The 20,927-nt window shown below is 33.9% G+C and overlaps 2 protein-coding genes across 2 annotated transcripts in view; one reads left to right on the top strand and one right to left on the bottom strand.

Moving 5' to 3' along the window:
* Positions 1 to 442: 442 nt before the first annotated feature.
* LOC124532584 (RWD domain-containing protein 1) lies at positions 443 to 3,645 on the top strand. Its single transcript, XM_047107544.1, has 5 exons — positions 443 to 672; positions 749 to 951; positions 1,734 to 1,877; positions 2,258 to 2,444; positions 3,345 to 3,645. Exons 1-5 carry the CDS (start codon positions 603 to 605, stop codon positions 3,461 to 3,463), a joined length of 723 nt encoding a protein of 240 aa, XP_046963500.1. The 5' UTR covers positions 443 to 602; the 3' UTR covers positions 3,464 to 3,645.
* Positions 3,646 to 5,403: 1,758 nt separating this feature from the next.
* Positions 5,404 to 20,927, bottom strand: part of LOC124532648 (tubby-related protein 4) — a 28,891-nt gene continuing 13,367 nt past the window's right edge. Inside the window, exons 4-15 of the mRNA XM_047107676.1 lie at positions 17,227 to 17,400; positions 14,449 to 14,710; positions 13,228 to 13,328; positions 12,647 to 12,871; positions 12,209 to 12,425; positions 11,575 to 11,778; positions 11,092 to 11,213; positions 9,312 to 11,007; positions 8,568 to 8,772; positions 8,333 to 8,483; positions 7,630 to 7,830; positions 5,404 to 7,216 (exon numbers count right to left, since the gene is read on the bottom strand). Of these exons, the coding sequence (XP_046963632.1) occupies positions 7,100 to 7,216; positions 7,630 to 7,830; positions 8,333 to 8,483; positions 8,568 to 8,772; positions 9,312 to 11,007; positions 11,092 to 11,213; positions 11,575 to 11,778; positions 12,209 to 12,425; positions 12,647 to 12,871; positions 13,228 to 13,328; positions 14,449 to 14,710; positions 17,227 to 17,400 (3,675 nt within the window). The 3' untranslated portion in view covers positions 5,404 to 7,099. The remainder of the gene's footprint in view (positions 7,217 to 7,629; positions 7,831 to 8,332; positions 8,484 to 8,567; positions 8,773 to 9,311; positions 11,008 to 11,091; positions 11,214 to 11,574; positions 11,779 to 12,208; positions 12,426 to 12,646; positions 12,872 to 13,227; positions 13,329 to 14,448; positions 14,711 to 17,226; positions 17,401 to 20,927) is intronic.

Here is a 20,927-nt window from a genome sequence, read left to right as displayed (position 1 = left end):
TAGCAGTTGAATAATTATCATTAACAACCAGGAGTCTATAAATTGAAAGTGTGCTCTTCCCATACCTCATGAAAAACGTTACGTCGTTAATAGTCCATCATATTGTGAGATTGGAGTGTATCAATGTAGTTTATAATAAATCCTATATTATAAACTACATTGATACACTGTTTATAATATAGGATATGTTATAAACTAGACCACTATCGGCCGGAAAGACAAAGTCAATGTAAATTTTCCGGCAATGGTTTGCTTTAACCACCTTCTTATCGTTATATGAAATAATTTTTTAGGACGAATATTATACATATCATTCATATCATCACTATTTATACAATTTAATAACATAAAATACAAATATATTTTGTGTTATAATATTTTAGGACGTGGCAGTCGACGGCTTTTGTGCATGAATTACTGTCAAAATTGACATTTCTTATATGACATTTGATTGACATATTATCGTTGTCGTATAACCTCTCAAAGTTTCATATCTCTGTAGTCTGTACCGATTTTAAATTGGATTTTGGTTATGTCGAAATAAGTTATTTGTATGAGTAACATATCAAATAAAGTATAGGTTGCATTGTATAGTATTAATCATGGATTACAATTATGAACAGACAAGTGAAGTGGAGGCATTAGACTCGATATACTATGGGGATATGCAAAGTAAATTATGTGATTTGTCTCAAAGCTACATTTTGCTTATAATTAAAGTACAAGTATTTAAACAAATATTTTGTAGTTTTACAGACAGAACCTATGCACAAGTTTAGCATACCTATAAAATCGGAAGAGTATGATGATGGTGAAGGATTAGCATGTCAGTTGGTGTTCACATACACGTCAAAGTATCCAGAAGAATTACCCTTAGTAGAAATAATCACGGATGAAAGTTTTGATGAAATTGTTGACAAGACTGAACTGTACAATCATCTAATGGAACAAGTAAATATACTATCTACAAGTAATTAAAGTAAAGTAAAGACACTCCGTGGTCGAGTGGTATGTGTACGCCACTCTGAGGTCCCGGGTTCGATTCCTGGCCAAGTCATTGTAGATTATCATTAGTTCTCTATGTTGTCTTGGGTCTGGGAGTTTGTGGTACCATTGTTACTTCTGATTTTCCATAACACAAGTGCTTTAGCTACTTACATTGGGCTCAGAGTAAAGTATGTGATGTTGTCTCAAATTTATTATTAGTAATTAGGGAGTATCAAATTATTTAAATGAATTATTGTGTTTGTTGATTATATCTTATGAATATCTTATTTATATTCCGGTTGCATTTCTGCAAGCTTAGAGGGGCAACATATTCAAACACCTTATTATATATACTAAGCGTTGTTGTGTTCTGTTTTGATGGCTATTAAGCCAGTGAGATTACAGGTACAAGGGATATAACTTCTTATTTCCCAAGATTGGTTATGCCTCATTGATTGAGTGCTTAATATTTGTTTCTGGCATATATTCTTTCTTGACAACTAGCTTACCCATTTTAATGTTAAAATAAATAATAAGAAATATTGATAAAAAACCAATACAATTTTACTTGTATGTTAATTAATATCAACACACATACTTAATTAAGTTTAGTGATATTATTAAAATCACATTTTTTTATAAATACTCATTAATTCACATTATTTTATAATATATCAAAGAAATAATATATTTTAAATGTAACTGGAGTATAAATAATCAAATTTAACTTTGATCGTATATTACAGGCTCAAGAAAATCTAGGAATGGTCATGATTTTTACACTAGTATCTGCAGGTCAGGAATGGCTTAACGTAAAATGGGACAGTATCAAAAAAGAAAGAGAAGAAGAAGTTCTCGCTAAAAAGAAGGCGGATGAAGAAGCAGAATTGGTATAACATTTTATATTCTTCATAATTTATCATGTTACTATGATTATTATTGGTTAAGTCAAATATCGAATAATTTTTAAATGTAGTGGCGTCTTAGACATAAATATCATTTTTGCATAAACATAAATCAATGAAATCAATAATGTTATATGGGCTTTGTGGACTTTAATTTTAATAACAAATGACAAATCGTCATAGTTTAAACATGAACATAAAATTCAAACTGGGCACTTTTATATATATTGGCTTCATAGTTGTTTACTGTTAGATATTTAAGAAAGAAACTCTGCATTTATTGGTATAGACAGATATGTATGCAGATGTACTTATTGTACCTTTGAAATTAAAATGAAATAATGAATAATTTATATTATTTTTAGAAAAGATTTGAAGGAACGAGAGTTACTGTAGAATCTTTCCTTGCATGGAGAAAGCAGTTTGAGATAGATATGGGTATACCAGCGAAGAGAGAAAAGGAAGGAAAAGATAAGAATAAATTAACAGGCAAAGAATTGTTCTTAAGAGACACTACACTCAATGAATCTGATCTCAAATTCCTTGATGATGGTGAGTCTTATTTTCCTTACACTTCCTTAGTGGTTATAGTTTATGGTATAGTAATATTTTTACTATCGACAGTAGTCCTGATGTAAGGTGGACTATCCTCCTAAATCCAATGAATGATGGATATAACACTATTTTGTTTAATATACAAATATGTTTGCATAGCTTACATATCATGGATTCCATTGTTTTTATTTATTTAGAGATAGATTTTTTATGTAAAACATAAACACTCAACATTTCAGAGTAACTGTTATGTTATGAGTAACCTTGCTTTGTTGTGTTAGTATGGAATATCTAATTTTCTGTGTTGACTTTAGTAGTTTCATATGTGCCAGGCATTCCATGATGACTTTTGACACATTATACAAAAACTTAGTTCATTATATTGACAAGTAATTGTTCAGCTGTTTATGAAAGTTAATATTTTATGGAATGTCTTGTGCTATTAGATCAAATTATGGACATGCAATTGTCAAAATGCGCACATTCAGCATGTAGCGTTAAACCAATATATCAGAATCGGTTAATGTTTGTGTTATGGGATCATTGAGTAATGTAGGTAGCAATGATCATCGACACAAGTGATCTCGGTGACTTGTCGATAAGTCTGTGTTTGATATTACAATTTATATTATTTAGATTATAGTCCAAACAAAGTATTTATCATCCTAATCAAACATTCAAAACTGAATCTTTAAAAATAAATGTACTAAGCTGAGTAGCTATAACAATAAATCAATGGCGCATGCGTGAGGTAGCCTTAAGATATAAATATTGTTCAGATATACCTATTTTGTTTTTTTTTAAGTAATAAAAAAAAATTGTCTATTTCTTATTTTCAAAATAAGTATCGCCAATATGTCAAATATGCCTATCTGTTATATTCGAATATATTTCTAGGAGATGCCGTTAAAGTTGATGAGTCGCTATTCCAAGATCTGGATGATTTAGAAATTTCCGAAGAAGATGACGAGGATGATGAAGACTATGTTCCGGGTCAGAGCAGCGACAGTGATTAACAAAAGATTTTGTGCTTAAATTAGCACCAGCTTTATTAACATGGCTCTAAAAATTCCCACAATTAGTTACATTTGTTGGAATATTGTTATTTTTTCTGAAATATATAAACTCCAATGATATTCTAATAAACAGATATGTTATACCCATACTAAACAAAAGAAAAAAGTGTGCCGCGCCGGGGACCGTTTATTTTACATTTCGTTACAAGTAAAAAGGAAAGCTTGATAAAAACAATAAGTAAAAGGGATAACTAGATGTTTTAATTACGCAAAACGTATTACTACGTAATTATGATGTATTATAACGTATTACTACGTAAAACGACTAACGGCAAACGTCCCAATTAGGACGTTTTCTAGTCGTCACTTTTTGCGCGTTAATAACATATCTGTTTACTAGAACATCATTGCATACATCCCTAACATTCACCTTAAATAAAAATAATGAAAAGTTTTAAGGGATGATTATTTATTACTTTTTCGATTCTGTTTGGATGGATATCATATAATAAACTCACTGAAGATGATGATTCTGTTATAATATTTCGTTTTATTGCAAGAAAAGTTTATTTGGGATATGGTCCTTGCATTGTCCAATTATAGTTAGCAAAACTTCAGGTAAAATTTACTTCAATTAAGACTACAGTACTGCATTACTATTATCGAATTTATTTTGCCGTTTATAAAATCTTTATCATAAAAATTTATATAAACACAACAAATTGAGTCTTTGTGGCACAGGAATGTCAAACTGTGTGTGCAGTCAAATGTGTAAAGTACTTGTTACTATGCTTTGTGTCGTTATATTTAATTATGGGAGACACCCACAATACTCTCCGGTCTATAGAGAATCCTACACAAAAGGTCAGGTCAATGCAATAGAAATAAGTAACAAAAGGGATACTTTTGGGATGTGGATTCATACATTGACAAAAAATAAGTAGAACGATCTATTAAATAACTTAATGTTTTTTATAATAATTGTGAGGGATACATTTTGATATAACCGGATCCGAGACTAAGCTTTTATTTTATAAGGTATGTAACGATTTGTATAATTTTATAATTTTTAAGCTGTGGGCGGTTGTTACGCCGTTTTTGTCATCAAACAAAAATGCGCGGGATAAAATTTCCGCGTAATTTTGTGTTACATGTTATGCTTACAATAAAGGGTGGATGGACCACATCTTAAATATTGCAATAGCATACTTAGGTAATAAATCTCTTTTGTAATATTAATTATTAAAATGTATATAAACACATGAACATCGCTTTCTTTTTTTTAGTAATAATTTATTTAGTAATTTATTTTAGGACTTCTGAACTTTTAAGCCCATTACATAATGAAAAAAATAAGGTATAAGAGATTAAGAATAAGGAATGGCACAGCAACCTGGCTATAAGAAACAAATTTCCACCGCGACGGAAATTTTATTCTTATTTCTTATTCCTTATTTTTGAATTATGAATTGATTAACGGTGCTGCCATCGCTGGATTCCGCTATTCCTTATTCCTTGTTACTTATTCCTTATCTCTTATTTTTTTTTATTGTGTAATGGGCTTTACTGAAACGAATCCTACGCTATCGGACAAAATAAGGATAGAGTTTAAAAAAAGAACTTATAACGTTTTGCTCAGAGTTTCGTATAAATTTCTTTAAATTTTCATCATTTTAATCGAATTTAAATTTTCGTTACTTAATCTAAAATTGAAGCTAAAAAATAACGTGAAGTAAATTTTTTGGCTACGCAATCCTATGTTTTCACCAAAAAAAAATCTCGAGGCGCCTTAACAATTTCATTTTATTTATCTTTTTTCATAATTGGAATAGACTATACATAAATAAGAAACATCATTAGTCATCATTTTAATTTTGACTTCTTATTACATGTTTTATTTATTATATTTTTTAAATAAAACAAATGTTTTTATTCCGAGAATAGTTTTATTTACACTTTTGCTATGGTTATATACAAATGACATTTCAATAAAAAAGCATTTGGACTCACAACAGATACTTTAACATCCAAGTAAAAAAACAACACTATTTTCAGCAAACAAAACAAATTACTAGCTTTTACATCACATTTATTCGCTAACACAGACTAAACATTAATAAAATATTAAAAACTTATTAATTAATTGCAGCAAATTATTAATATAAATTATCAAATAAACACATTTATATTTGCATTAATATCTTAAGAGCAGTCTTTAAATAAATGTGTGAAAATATGATTAAATTTAAATATTACTAAATAAGTTTTTAATCAACCTACATTATGAATTAACTATGGATATGTATAATCATAAAATTATAAAACATTTTAATCTCGTTATTTGAAACACAAAAAGAAACGAATCATTTCAATCTCTGTTATTTATGAAATATTTTTGTATAAAATTGTTCACAGTAATAATTTGAGATCGAATTACATAAAACTTCCATAACTTATAATGTATGTACATTATAAATATATGTTATGTTTATTTTATCATCTACTGACATAATATGCTTACATCGGACACAATACTAGGAATTAAATTATAAATATTAAACGACAATTTATAACACAACAACGACGTAAATATACAACATTGTTATCCCCCGACGTTCCTATAAAACTAGCATAAGTGGACAATTATTTAAAATATTAACGATCATATTGATGAAGAGGGAAATTTCATTGTTCTTAATATTACAAGTAAGGTATCGAAGGTGTCTTATATTCTAGGCCCAAATTATTAAATAAATAATTTCTCAGTTAAATCAATACAATTTAAAATATGAAATTGAGTATATTTACATAAACAATAAACATAGTACATAGTATATGAATTTACTTTGGTGCAACAACATATAAAACAACATTGAATTCATGTCAAGTGCATGATAAAATTCTAATACAACAATTTGTGGATTCTATTGTTAGTTTTATATTATACTACCTTAACAAAATAAGGAAAGGCCACATGAAGAATGAGTAACAACATTAAAATGATACTAGAATTATTTACTAACTAGGCTCGTACCTGAGTGATCCTTAAGTTTGTTATTATTACGTCAAGTCACTTCCCTATTTTTGAAAATAAGATACGGTTCTTGTCAGTGTATAGTTTCATTGACGAATTTTGTTTACAATTTCGCCGTGACACTATAATGTAATTTTACGCAGCTATCTAGGTAAGTGTAAAAATATTTGGTTGCTTTTTCTCATAGACCAAAGATCTAAATGCGCAGTAAGCTATCGATCATTAACTAGATATGAGCTAAAGTATTAGTCTATGTACAGTGTCGGATGAATGGAGCAACGCCTCCTTCCTTCATCGCCATCAACTTAACCTACTACACTGGAATAATTTACAATCAGTACTTTTGATATAAAATCAACAAAATTTAATGGAATAGTATTGAGTATTTTTATACATATTGTTTCAAGAACATACAAGAATTAGATTAAATTATATAATAATCGGACAAGAGCAAAACGAATTGGACACGATCACTACACAAAATGGAGTCCGTTCTATTGTCCACATATGTACAGCCGCGTTTTGTTAAAAATAATTTACGCACCGCAACGATTATAAAAACCATAGGATCGTAACCGCTTGCTGTAACTGACGGCGAGTGCTCATTTCAGTCTTTGTGTTACGTTCGCTAAAGCAACAGCAAAAGCTTGCAGCGCCGAGAATGGATACTGGAAGTCGAGTGTATATGCGTTGCCATCAATGCGGCCGAACTGCATCACCTGTAACCAATGAAATGTTATCTCTATATATAGGTATACAAGCATTACTTCATAGTCTTCATTTTTTCACGAGAGCTTTGCCCGCATCGTATTCAGAATTTGTGCCGAAATACTTCTTAAATCCGTCATTGTATTGAAATTAAATTATTCATAACTGATGTTATAAATCCCAAAGAACCATTATGTACAAATCTTAACTTAGCCTAAGCCTTACTAACTAGTTTTTGAAAAACAAAAACTAATCTATTCCGAGGAAGACGTTAATTTCTCGAGGTAGAAAATAGGTAACGTAGGTGCTTTTCTTGCACAATTGCACTGACACTCTGGTGATGTTAACTACCACAACCTAGGTTCATAAAGCTCAACAGCAAAAAGACTGAAGTATGCATGCAAATAGAATTAAATTTTCTTACTTGTTTGCCATGATATTCGATTTGGAAATTCTTCGCGGATTCTTGAGTCACACGTCCTCCAAAGTCCAACTGGTAGACCTGGCTGTTCTCGTTCCACATTGGCGCCTTGTTGTGCATCACGAGCTGACGTCGGCTGCTGCTGCGACTCTCCGGAGCACTTGAAGACGTTGCAATATTTATGCTTCCACCGGCGCGCTTGAGCTGAAACCATACGACTTACATATAGAAAAAGAAATAAATGCTTAGTAAAGTAAAATAAAGTAAAGTAACAGCCTGTAAATTTCCCACTGCTGGGATAAGGCCTCCTCTGCCATTAAGGAGAGGGTTTGGAACATATTCCACCACGCTGTTCCAATGCGGGTTGGTGGAATGCACATGTGGCAGAATTTCTATGAAATTAGACACATGCAGGTTTCCTCACGATGTTTTCCTTCACCGCCGAGCACGAGATGAATTATAAACACAAATTAAGCACATATATATAGTGGTGCTTGCCTGGGTTTGAACCCGCAATCATCGGTTAAGATGCACGCGTTCTAACCACTGGGCCATCTCAGCTCCTAAATGCTTATGTTCTTATTATTAAAATAAAGAGACATTGCAACCCGTGCCGGTTGTTACTTGAAGTTATACGAGTAAATTAACGATTAAAAGAAATAATAATAAAGTTTACAGAATGAAATTTACACATAATTTTTCTTACCTTATTTCTAAGTTGTGCTTTTTGAAAGCTCTCAAGATCTCTGTAATTCTTACTATTAACCTCGTTGTAGCCATTAGAGTACTCATCGTCCGAGCTCTCAGAAAGTTTCTTATTTCTTCTTCTGTTAAGGAGAGGCGAGTTCAAAAGTTGTCTGGAATATAAAAAAAGAGATAAGTCGTTAAAGATTCCGTTTTGTAAATATGTAGAAACAATAAGGAGTACCGAATATACAGACCTAATAGGAGAAGCGGACGAGTAGCGCTGCCGTCGCGAGGTGCGCGGCGCGGGCGACGCGGGCGCGGGCGAGGCGGTGGAGCGCGCCGGGCGCGGCGATGCGGGCGCCGAGCTGCTCTCCCGGGACGCGCCCGCCGCGCCCGCCGCGCCCGCCCTCTTCGACGAACGAGACGCCAGCAGGCGCAGCGCCAGCTGCTCTAGTGAACCTAGTTGTTATAAAATGTGAAATACTTTTAATTTTTGGCTGGCTTGACACTTGGCTTTGTACTTATTAATCTCTATGTAATTTTAAACTTATATGGCTACACAAATAAATGTAAGGCGTGTAACGGTCGATATAGTAGCATTTTGACCAGTGACCATTGGATGTGTAAGCGGAATAATATAACATATTGTGCAATTTTATTTGTACTAAATCTTTCGTAACTAGCAAAAATATTTGCCAAATGAAGCCAGTTTTTCTCCTCTGTGTCACCATGTAAAAGTAAAATTGAAAACGGCTAGTCCGTCAAGGCACATGCGCATTTGCAAAGTTCAGTCCCGTCTTAGGGGTAACTAAACTCCGTAGCTAGTGTGGGGAGTGAGCACTTTTTACTTAAAACTTGTGTTTGGTCTCGGCCAGTATCTACTTGCGCCTAAAAGCTTTGTGATAGTATCTACTTCGGCTAGCTGCGGCATCGAAACCGTTTCTTTCTCACCGTTGAAGTAGTCAGGGGGCGGGTGAGAGAAAGCATCTACTACTAACTATAATACTTGCTGTAATCGGAGTCACTGTCGGTGAGCGCGGCGGGGGGCGCGCGGGGTGCGGGCGACGCGCACGCGCTGCACACCGCGCACACGTAGGGCGCGTCGGACTCGCGGCGGTCGCCGGGCGCCAGCAGGCGACACGAGGAGCAAGCGGGGCGCTCTTGTCGCTCTCTTCGTCCTCGCCCTTCCTCTGTGCTGGTCCCACTGTTGTCCTCCCCTGTGCTATTACATCTACTGCTTGAATTCGCGGAAACTTCAGCCTTCACGTTCAATTCGGCCTTGGTTTGTTTTTTTCCCTTTTCCGCGGTTATTGATAACTCCCCAGAGTCGAGACTCTTTGACTTGCCGCACTTTCTTAAACTTGGAGTTCTTAAATTTTCTATCTGTTTCAAGTCACTGGCTTTAAAATATCTCCTCGGGCGTCGTTGTTTCTTATTATTGACTAGTATGAGACGGCGCGGGTGTTCCCCACGTAAAGCTGTCAGACTGACTTGTGCGTGTAAAACTTGTGGATCAACGAGATCCAAATAACCGACGCTGCAGCTCCGCGTCATCGTATCATATACCGGCAAATTGGTACATACGGGACTTATGGGCACTACTGTAGTTGTCCTTTGCACTCTGCCCTCTCGAACTTTGTCCGTCAAATTGTTGATATTCGTGTCGACTGGTGTTTCCTCGTCGATATATTTGAGATCTTCTCCCTTTTGTAAATTCTTTATCGTATCTGTGCGCTTGTTCATTGCATCGGGGTGAACTTCGTGCTCGTAATTTTTGTTACATAATGATTTCAAAATTCTTGCGTTCACTTCGTACGATGATTCGCCTCTGCTACAAATGTTCTTTCTTAGCTTAGAAAGACAATTGTCTGAGACGTGGTTATCACACTTTTTGATTATTACTTGTCTACTAGGTTCTAAGCTAAGATTTAAGCTAAATGGCTGTTGATCGATATTGGATAGGTTTCCTTTTAATGATGCATTATCTCTAACACTATAATCTGTCCGACCTCCACAGAAGTCACCCCGCCCGCCGCAAGTCACTGTTTGTGGTGAAGGCCTCTCGAAAATGATATCTGTTGGTGCTACTGCATTCTTAGGTGATTGAAGAGTAGGAACAGAACTTTCACATCTCAGTGGTGAAATTGCGTGCCGATTGGTCACAGCAGAAGCATTGCTTACACGTTTTTCGGAATTCTGCGCTGAATGTCGCACGGAATTCGCGTTGTAAACATTTTCAGGTATGTTATTCATAGTATCATTTGTGTCTATATAAGGAAATTCGTCATACGACTCAGCCCGAGCTAAAGCTGGGTTTGAGGTATTGTTATTGGGTGAATATATTTCCGATTGATTAATTATATTATTAGTATTGGTCATTCTATCGGTTACAATAACTGGATTGAATTTTTTTCTTATGTTATTATTCATATGAGATGGAGAATTTACTTCGCTAGGTTGAAATACATCCTCTTCATCCTCCGAAAATATGTTTGGGTTAAAATTAGGATCTGGGCCAATGGGATAATCGTCCCTAAGTTCTGTTATCATTAAAGTCATCTGTCGCGGTTGAAGATGCAGTAAAGAGGTTTTATATGTCACTTGACCAAGATTAGCTGGAACATTTTTGGCTAATCCATGCATTTTAAATTTTGTTCCCCAAATATTGGAAGTCACCTCCACCAACCGTACATCCTGCAACATATATTTTTTTATAATAGAATGATTCTATTTTTATAAAGCTCAATCTTTTAACATATATAGAATAAAGTCAAATACCTCGGGTAGGGAGTCTATATATGCTAATTCATCAGGAGTTTCGTCTTTATCAGCTGCGTTGCGAGTTTTTCGTCGTTCGCGAGCACGCCTGCGTCTTTGTAATCTTGGAGATCCTGAACAACCTGAATTTTCGATTGAATATTATTCATATATTTTATTTATAAATTGATTATTTTGACAATATCATGTATATACATATAGCAAGAAATATAATAAATACTATTACTGATAATGGCCAGTTACCGGTATTCATGGGTATGCCACTCTGAGGTCCCGGGTTCGATTCCCGGCCGAGTCGATGTAGATTACTATTAGTTTTCTACGTTGTCTTGGGTCTGGGTGTTTGTGGTACCGTCGTTACTTCTGATTTCCATAACACAAGTGCTTCAGCTACTTACATTGGGATCAGAGTAATGTATGTGATGTTGTCTCATATTTATTTATTTATTTATTAGTTACTGTACTCCATTAGACAGGACATACCATCTTCCCTCTCAGTATCTGACGAACAGGAATCCTCTTGCGGTAATGGCTGGCGTGGTGCCCGACGAGGAGCGCGGGGCGTGCGTGGTGGGCGGGGCGACGAGATGCCACCACCGATGCTTCCACCACTACCACTGCTGCTAGACGCGCTGCCGGCACCGCTGCTGCTGCTACTCGACTCACGTAGGCAGCCAGTTACTCCTTCTGTCGAATTAATAATAATAAGCTCAGAAAATGTAATCTTAATGAAAATGATGTAATACATTTTACCTAAATACAAAAAAAAAAACAAAAAACAACAGCCTGTAAATTCCCACTGCTGGGCTAAAGGCTTCCTCTCCCTTTGTGGAGAAGGTTTGGAACACATTCCACCACGCTGTTTCAATGCGTGTTGGTGGAATACACATGTGGCAGAATTTCTATGAAATTTGTCACATGCAGGTTTCCTCACGATGTTTTCCTTCACCGCTGAGCACGAGATGAATTATAAAGACAAATTAAGCACATGAATCAGCGTTGCTTGCCTGGGTTTGAACCCGCAATCATCGGTTAAGATGCACGCGTTCTAACCACTGGGCCATCTCATCCTCAATACATTATTTACACCTTAATACATTTATATTCATTAATATACCTTCTCCTTGTGGGTCAAATATAACGAACTCCGGTCTAATTTTGCTCGTTCTTCGTCCTTTGAGCAACGGGACAAGTCCACCGAGATGCTCCAAGTACAGCGTGTAGGCGCCCGCCTCCTCGTCGTCATGACGTAACATTGTACAGTGCAGTCGACCGCCTGCCGCTGGGGGCCGTGACACGAAGCGACGAAGCTCATTTGCTTCGGGAACGTTACACTAGAAAAATTACCGTATATTATATGTATATACATATATTATATAGTATATGCATGTAATGTATATACATTTTACATGTTTATTGTGACAATACAACTGCAATTATTTATCATTATTTTAATCATTGTGGTGGTGCGTTAACGAAAAATTTATGAAGTATAGTATAAAAAAGTATAATATACTTAAATTTACCATAATTTAATCTTTATAAAGTCATTTACCCGTATAGTATGCGCGAAGAGACTGGCCAGTGCTGGCTGGAGGCGAGGCGGCAATGGTAACTTGGCAGCCAATCGCGGGTGTCGCAAAGCGGATGCAGCCCTCACGCGAGCCAGTAGCTGTAGAGGCGCCACGACGCGCCACACGCGCGCCGTGCACACCGCGCCGCCCGCGCCCACGAATAGCCGCCGCGCCGCGTGGCCCCACGTCAGTGCTGTTACTCTAGCCTGTGTAATACGGAATGCGTAGCTAATGTATATGTAATATACAAAAGCTATATTACTCTTCCTTTGTCGAGTAAAAATTTGGCAATATAAAGATATTTATGAAGACCAGTATTCAAACGACACATTTATACTTTACTATTCACCAACATTTTAATATGAGCACAGCATCGCACTTATGACTGGCAAGTCATTTCTAATCTAATAGCGACTCTGGCAAAGCTCACTTGCCAAAGTAATACACTGCGATATAAAATAAATGGTCAAATATCAATAATATGTCCTATTGTATCTAAATCTACAGTTAATTAGGTATACTCTTGTTTGCGTTTAAAGCAAATAATTGAATCTATACTTACTTGTGTGTATGGAATGGGGACGGTGTAAATTAGTGCCCCCGTGTCGGAGTAGAATTTTACGACGTTCTTAAAAGGCGGTTCGTCTTCGGGCTCGTTTGGCTCTACAAGTATAACATCGGCATATAGTACATTTTTACTACTACGGTTATGTACTTAATACAAGACAGAGGTAAAGAATTTGATATTAATTATCAATAATTAATTTTGAAAGATGATGATGATCGAATTGTTGTTAGATTATAACAATAGTTCAAATTAAGAAAGAAAGAAAGATATGTTTAAAGAAAGTATATAGGCAAACTAAAATCACTAATTAATTGTTAAAGTAATCTTTATGTTGTTTATTTTATTATGACTGCATCATACTTTCAGTAGAAAACATTATTAATATAATAAATTCAATCAATTCCACCAAAAGTTGCGACGGGAAATTAATAAAATCTATCTAGGTATGTCTCTTTTTTGTTACATTTATCTTATAAAAGTAAGAATACGTAAAGTATCAAGCTACACTGATACTTTCTTTATGTCTAATGAATGTTATAAAACATAAAGTAGAGGCATTAAAACATCGCATAATAACAAAATTCTACTAGAAAACTTTACACATATAGGGAAGGAATGATTTCTTGGATTTACAAACAAATATTATATGTGTAAAACCGTGACTAATTTCAAATTCTACAGAATACTTTCACAAGTTAAAGAAGATATTGAGTCGTTAATAAATATCGGAATGATTTATTGTATTCAAGAATAGACGCATCAAGATAAGTAAATATTTGTCACAAAATGCCGTCTACTTATTCAAATTGCCAAGTTACAGCCGTATAATAGATAAATGGGAGCTATTCAACGGCCGAGCCGCAATCTTCGCAAATAAAAATCTTTTCACGCTTCCACCCGATGACGCTAAACTATTTTATGTGTAAAACGAATTTAGGGTTACTATTTATTATATTCGGTTATAATAAATACAGAGTGCTTTTGTAATTCCAATAACACGTTACTAAATGGTAAAAACGATTATCGATTTTAAAAACATCGTAACGTAGATATTTGTTCTTTTGGAGAAAAACTAATGCTAAAATGTTTTTTTTTTTTTTTTATATTTGGTGATATCTACCAAGTCGGGCTTGACCCGGTGAAATCCTCTTAGCAAATTATGATTATTATAATTGTAAAAATTAAATATTGAGATAATTATTTGGGTATACGTACCAGCAATAAGAGTTCCAGCCACGGCAAGTAATTCCCGAGAGTTGGCCCACTCCATCGCCAGAGTGTTGCCTCTTAAGCCGGTGTGAATACGAAACGGGCTAACATCATCATGTCCACGTAAAAGTACAATTTCCCCGTTGCCCAGAGCAACGGCCAGTACGTGACCCCCGTTGTTTTCACCGATTTCTTCACCCTCTTCCATTTTGAACTTCTCGCATGACCACGCCATCGAAATTATGCCGCCTTCAGCCACCAATTGCACCTTCGTAATATAATTAATTCATGTAATAATATTAATATGTATTTAATATTACGTGTTCGTTTATTATTAAATATATTAAAACTGATGTCTCAGTTAACCTGGTGATAAATCATCTTAAGTGTCATCTATTGTAGCAGTTGTATCTAATAATAAATGAACAGTTATTGTCATTGTTCCCCTCATGACCTGAGCGTACTAACGTTTTGAAACCTTATTTAACACATAGTTTGGGCGACAGGCAATTGGGCTACCTGATGGTATGTAATCACCATTGCACGGAGACATTGGCACTGTAAAATGTTACCATTCCTTATCTTGCCAGTGTGCCACCATCAGATGTCATATACCTCTTACCTAGAGTTACACTGGCTCACTCGCCATTTAAGTCGAAATAGAACAATACCAAGTAGTGTTGCTTATAAATATGATTTGGGTGGTACTTATCAAGACCTACATGAAATGATGTATTTAAATAAAATGTAAATCAACTCATTAAGATTTTTGAATGTTCTATCTTCAATTTAGTCGTATGTGCAGACGTAGCGTATGATTATGAGTATAATTAAAGTTGAGCTTTAAACGTACATTATACTATGTTTACCTCGGAAGCTACTCTCCTAGCAGACTAGTTGAGGCTGTTAACCAGAATTTGGCAGAGTAGCTCGCCAATCGCCATGCATGTAAATGGGAGTTGGCGGCGATTCAAAACCAATACGACTAAGAAATTTATTTCTAACGAGGTCCTACGTCTTATATATGTTGTTAATACCAACATTATATCAATAAAGATTATATTAAGGCAACGAACGTCTTTCTTGCATTTAACGCTATTCGTTAAATACACAAAATGAAAAGGAGAGATCGCAATCAATGCGAAATTAACAAACTAGCTTACACGATTTATTTGAAACACTAATGCGTTATATATTAATAAAAGCTAGGTTACTTATTACATTATAGTAACAGCGATCGAAGGGACGCTTAATAATTTTATTTTTGGGGTATGAAAAAATATGCATGAATTTTATTATTTGAAGTAAAAAAAATATATATGTACCTACCTATGTTTCGGTATCAATTAAAGGTTCCAATACGAAGTGCTAACGTGTTACACAATTATAAATATTCAATGTTAACATTAAAAATATTCTCATTTATTTGGCTGAAATACTAAGTTGAAAGAACCAATTTAAATAGAGATTTCTAATATCCCACTTTCAGTATGAGGTCTCCTCCTCCATTTTAGGAAAAGGTTTATTGCTCCAGGCTGCTCCAATGCTAGTTGGTTGTAAATTAATTGAAAGTTAATTGAATAACGAGAAATGACGATACCTATATGTTTCATACTTGACAAGTATTAATTAATGGTGCACTTTAATGTAGAAAATATTTTAATTGTTAATTTTCATACAGATTGTATTAATTAAATTGCATATAATTGATATTTTTGTAACGTATTTAAATGAAAGACCTGAGAAAATACTGAGATTTTTTTACCTGTTTTCAGTAGAAGCTTTATGTTTAATTAATTTCATCAAAGGCAAATTTAAAAAGTCTACTTGAATAAAGTATATTTTGATGTTTTATTTAAATGATGTCATACCTTTTTAAAGATAGGTACAAAACAAAGCTCGCTTGTACTTTTATCTTTTGAGATCACTTTTTGTGTGTGACAACACTATACTAGCAACCGCGAACCACTTATAGTCTGTCACGTCTAACCCCCTCAAAGATCTGAAACCTCTTAGACACGTTCGTGTGATTTTAGAAACATTAGAAGGGTCGTTACAAAAATGTTTTGTTTTTACTTCTTTCGTTTTAGTTATTAGCCGATTTATAATACCAAACGTTTTCTTCAACTACCGAAGGCTTCATCATATGATGAAAGAAAATATCTTCTTAAAGTATATCAAATTAGTAAAAAAAGTACTAAAGTTGTTTACATCTAAATCCCATTTTTTTTATTGGTATAGTCTTTGACAGTACGCCAGAAGGCTATGTATGAGTAAGGTTATATACCTGAAGAGCTTTGAAATAAAAATTTGTATATGAGACTAAAAAACCATATGTAACATGTCAGTGATAATAATACAGGCGAGTCGTATAAAGTTTTATATTCAAAGAGGTTTCATTACAAACTGCATCGTTATCTAAAATAATTACTAAATCCGAAACATTTTATACGTAATTAACTTAAATGGAGTATTGAAAAAAAAATGTTAAGTACCTTTTTATATAGTTTTTACATACCTGAAATTTAATGAAATTCAAAAGGCTCGCCTACACGGAGCCTTTGCTTTCATTACGTTTAATTACCGTTTAACCTTATATTAAAGCTCCAGACTAATTAACTTTGAAATGAATTGTAGCATTACTTCTGTTTTATTACTTATATACTTAATATAAGAAAAACATTACTCTATACATTGAAGTAGAAAATTACCTAAGCACCAATACCTAAGAAACCTTATAAGTAACACCATGTAATAGAGGCTATGTGTATATAAAATTCTGACCTGTGAAACCATAGCGCCGTGGACATCCATTACAACAAGCTGAGCTGATGCAGTGCCGAGGTACACCTGGCTATCGTCCGGGGTCCAGCAGCCGCATGTGATACGAGCGTCAAGCGAGAGCATTGATGACCAATATCTTTGACCCGCTACTGATCCGACGAGCACGAATCCGTCCTGTAAAAAAATTATAGAGCAGACCACTCAATACTCGCCATACAATCAAAATATTAAGATATATTATAGTACTCGAGTGTGTCCAAGCACACTCCGATGGGACAGCAAGCCGACTCAAGCGGAGAGAGCTTAGGCGAAATCCCAACGGATTTTCATGCTTTCCGAGTCACGTGAGTTATTTAAATTGCCATCTTCAAACTGCTCTTGAAAATATCTTGATGGAAGAACCTAATAAAATTGTATTAACCCGTCGGTTTCGACCTGGGGGTCAATATGTACTGCCAATAGGGCCATGAGGTTGTAACTAATATACAATAATGTAAGAACTAGGTATAAATTAAATTTATTCACGATTATACAAGTATTCCCTCGTTAATTTATTATGAATACACACGTAATGATTCCTTCTTGTTTTTCTGTATACAAAAATGATAGAAATGGATAATAAGCTATCTTTTCTGTACATTTCAAAAACGCATATACAGGGGTGGCAAAAATATTCAGCACATTTTAAATCAACGTTAAAATTACTTCCTACATTTCGATTGTTTTCATTATTTATTATTCGTTTTGTGGTTATTTATATAAAAATTTATTCAGGATACTTCGGTAGATTTCGACACATTCAATAAATTTAAGACTAGCGACCCGAGTCGGCCTCGCACGGGTACAATTTATTATTACAACCTTTTACAAAATTTCATTATTGCAGCCAGTTCGACTACGACTACCCATTTAACAGCCAACGATTTTTTGCTCATAACTTGAAAGCTGGTCTTCTAAAACTATTCTGTTTTAAGATATCTTCTTTAGCACGTGTCAGACGAAATTGAGATAGTCCGGCTTATATGCACTATATAAAAATTGTAATTGAATATCCTTAAGGATTCATAATTAATTTCGCTTTGTATCAGTATTTTTTTAGGTTTGAATCATTAGTTCCTGAAATAAAACCTTAAAGCCAAAAAAATTTTACCCTTTTTAATATTAATATAGATTATAAAATTGCAAAATATATGAAATTGATATAAAATCTTATCTAATCGAAATCACTCGAGTACAAAGAAGTAATTAGATAGATACATTAACCATAATTTTTTGTAAAGATTCTAGCGTTATAAAAATCCTTTATTACGCGAATAAACAGCTCCGTAGCTGTAACTTTGTAAATTTTAATCAGTAACTTTAATGTGTCTTTTACTTTATTACATATTCTTTGAAAACCAATAATATTACGACGCACAACTACAATATTTTTTCCAGGAATCATATAATGTTGAGTTATTGTTTCAAATACATTGTATATTTATATTTCCTATAATTTATGCCACGATTGACCATTAACACAATTTTTTCGTGGTACCGTCGTTTCTTCTCATTTTCCATAACACAAGTGCTTTAGCTACTTACATTAGGATCAGAGTAATGTGCGTGATGTTGTCCAATATTTTTTTTTTTTTTGAGAATCGATGGCTGAGATATATGTATGTATATAAAATACCCGTCTAGAACGACATGCTTACATCTTGCTTGATTTCTATTGTCTGTCCGTGTTGTTGTTCATTCGTACGAGACGTTTATACGGCATTGTCAAACGTCAAACACTCCTTACAGTAAGGTAAGCCCAATGCTACATAGCCATTAGTTCTTATAGGAAACGAGTACAAAAGATTCAACATGAGCAGTAAAAAGACAGCAAGAGCAGTAATTATGACGTGTGTGGGCTTTTTAAGAATTGAGATTGCTACGCTCATAAATGTAAATTAAATGCTAACAAGATGCAAACGTTATCGTAATTTATGCACGATGTGTTTGTTTTCTATGTGTCAAATCCGAGTTTAGAAACCTTTTAAGCAAATTGAAATGACATATTTCACTCACATTAGCGTTATGTCTTCGATAGCATACTTACTAGTTATAGTCTGACAGTGAGTAGTTGTTTCTGGATTTGTAAGCGGTTTCGTATTCCAATAAAATGATACTCAACGAAATCATGTAAATATTTGTTCCTTCGCGATAACAAATGTAATGGAGCTCTCATACAACTGAGACTGATTCGCTGTTGACCTATTTTTTTAGCTTCATAAATACATATAAGTACATATTAGATGTATTCGCTAATGTTTCTTAATACCGGATAATAATTTATATCATTTACTCTCTAAAGCCCACACTTAACAGATATTGTTTTTAAGTCATTAAATCATTATAAAAGGATAGAGAGAGATAGAAAGAGGGAGAGAGAAGTATTATTTTGTTAAAGTATAGTTATATACAACTATCTGATCTTATTTATTAATATTTAAATCGCATCTTTGTTATACTTGTAAAACTCAACCCATAGGTTTTCAGAACTATTAAAGCGAACAGCAATAAAATATAATACGTTGTAAATTATTTCCTCTATAAATTACAGTTTAAGTGATATATAAAAATACCTGTATTGAATCTAGTAGGAGTAATAAAAAGGTACACAAAACGTAAAAGGTTCAAGGTAATAAAACTTATATCAAGATCTACAACGGCAAGTAGATAGTAACGAGGTCGTTATGAGTATTTATATCAAAGCCTTTGTCTCATCCCTTAAAGAGATCATTAATATAAAAATATTTTCTTGTGCAATCAATTAGTTCTTTGATCAAAGTAGGTCGTGAGGGTGGCGTAAGTTAAGAATAACTTGCAAGAAAATATCGATTCACATTATGTGGCGTTTTTTTATAAACTAAAGGTACATACATTCTATAACTATCTAATTAAAAAAAGTTAAATTTTCTTTTCAAGTACGTCTGAATTCTGTATCAAACATATAACACTATAATCTATATAATTATATATCAGCCCGTTAAAACAATTATATCAGGAGGAGTGTTCAAGTTATATTTTTTTGGGGCTTGCGATCTATTAGGTGATGTTACTTTCGCCTGTAATAGCTCTAACTCAATCTTCTTTTTAACCAGTAAATACATATTTTATTAAAATTACATTACTCATTTCAACTTTTGGTTCATTAAAATATTTCCACAACAACTATATTAATGGATAATGGACTATATTAATGGACAAAACAAAAATATTAATGGATATCTTATTACTACTATTTTTTATGATAAACGAAGGACGAATTATCATTCACGAGTAAGATACTTCGTACATATAATATCAAATGCAAAAAAAATCTATACTAATATTAAAAATTAAATTTGCTAACACTTTATAAACTATATTCACGTAAAGCAAAATTATATTGAAATCACCCTCGTGCCCCTGCATGAATAGGAAACTTAACAATGGCTCGAATTAATTTAGCAGTTACCTCTACTTTTGCAAAAGGCCTTAATATTAATAGCTGAAACTGCTAAGAAACTTAGGCATATCCACAAGTCTACTTCTAGACTGCACACTATACAGCTCTACACAATGATCAGTATATATATTTTTAGTGTAGCTTAGTTGAACGTATTCATTTTGTATGCTGCTTGCGGCATAAATTATCTAATTAATACCTTACGATAGTCTATTAAATGTTT

The sequence above is a fragment of the Vanessa cardui genome, chromosome 9 (genome assembly GCF_905220365.1).
Source record: "Vanessa cardui chromosome 9, ilVanCard2.1, whole genome shotgun sequence".
Classification (NCBI taxonomy): domain Eukaryota; kingdom Metazoa; phylum Arthropoda; class Insecta; order Lepidoptera; family Nymphalidae; genus Vanessa; species Vanessa cardui.
The sequence above is the reverse complement of the archived record's forward strand: the minus strand, read 5'-3'. Positions and strand labels throughout refer to the sequence as shown.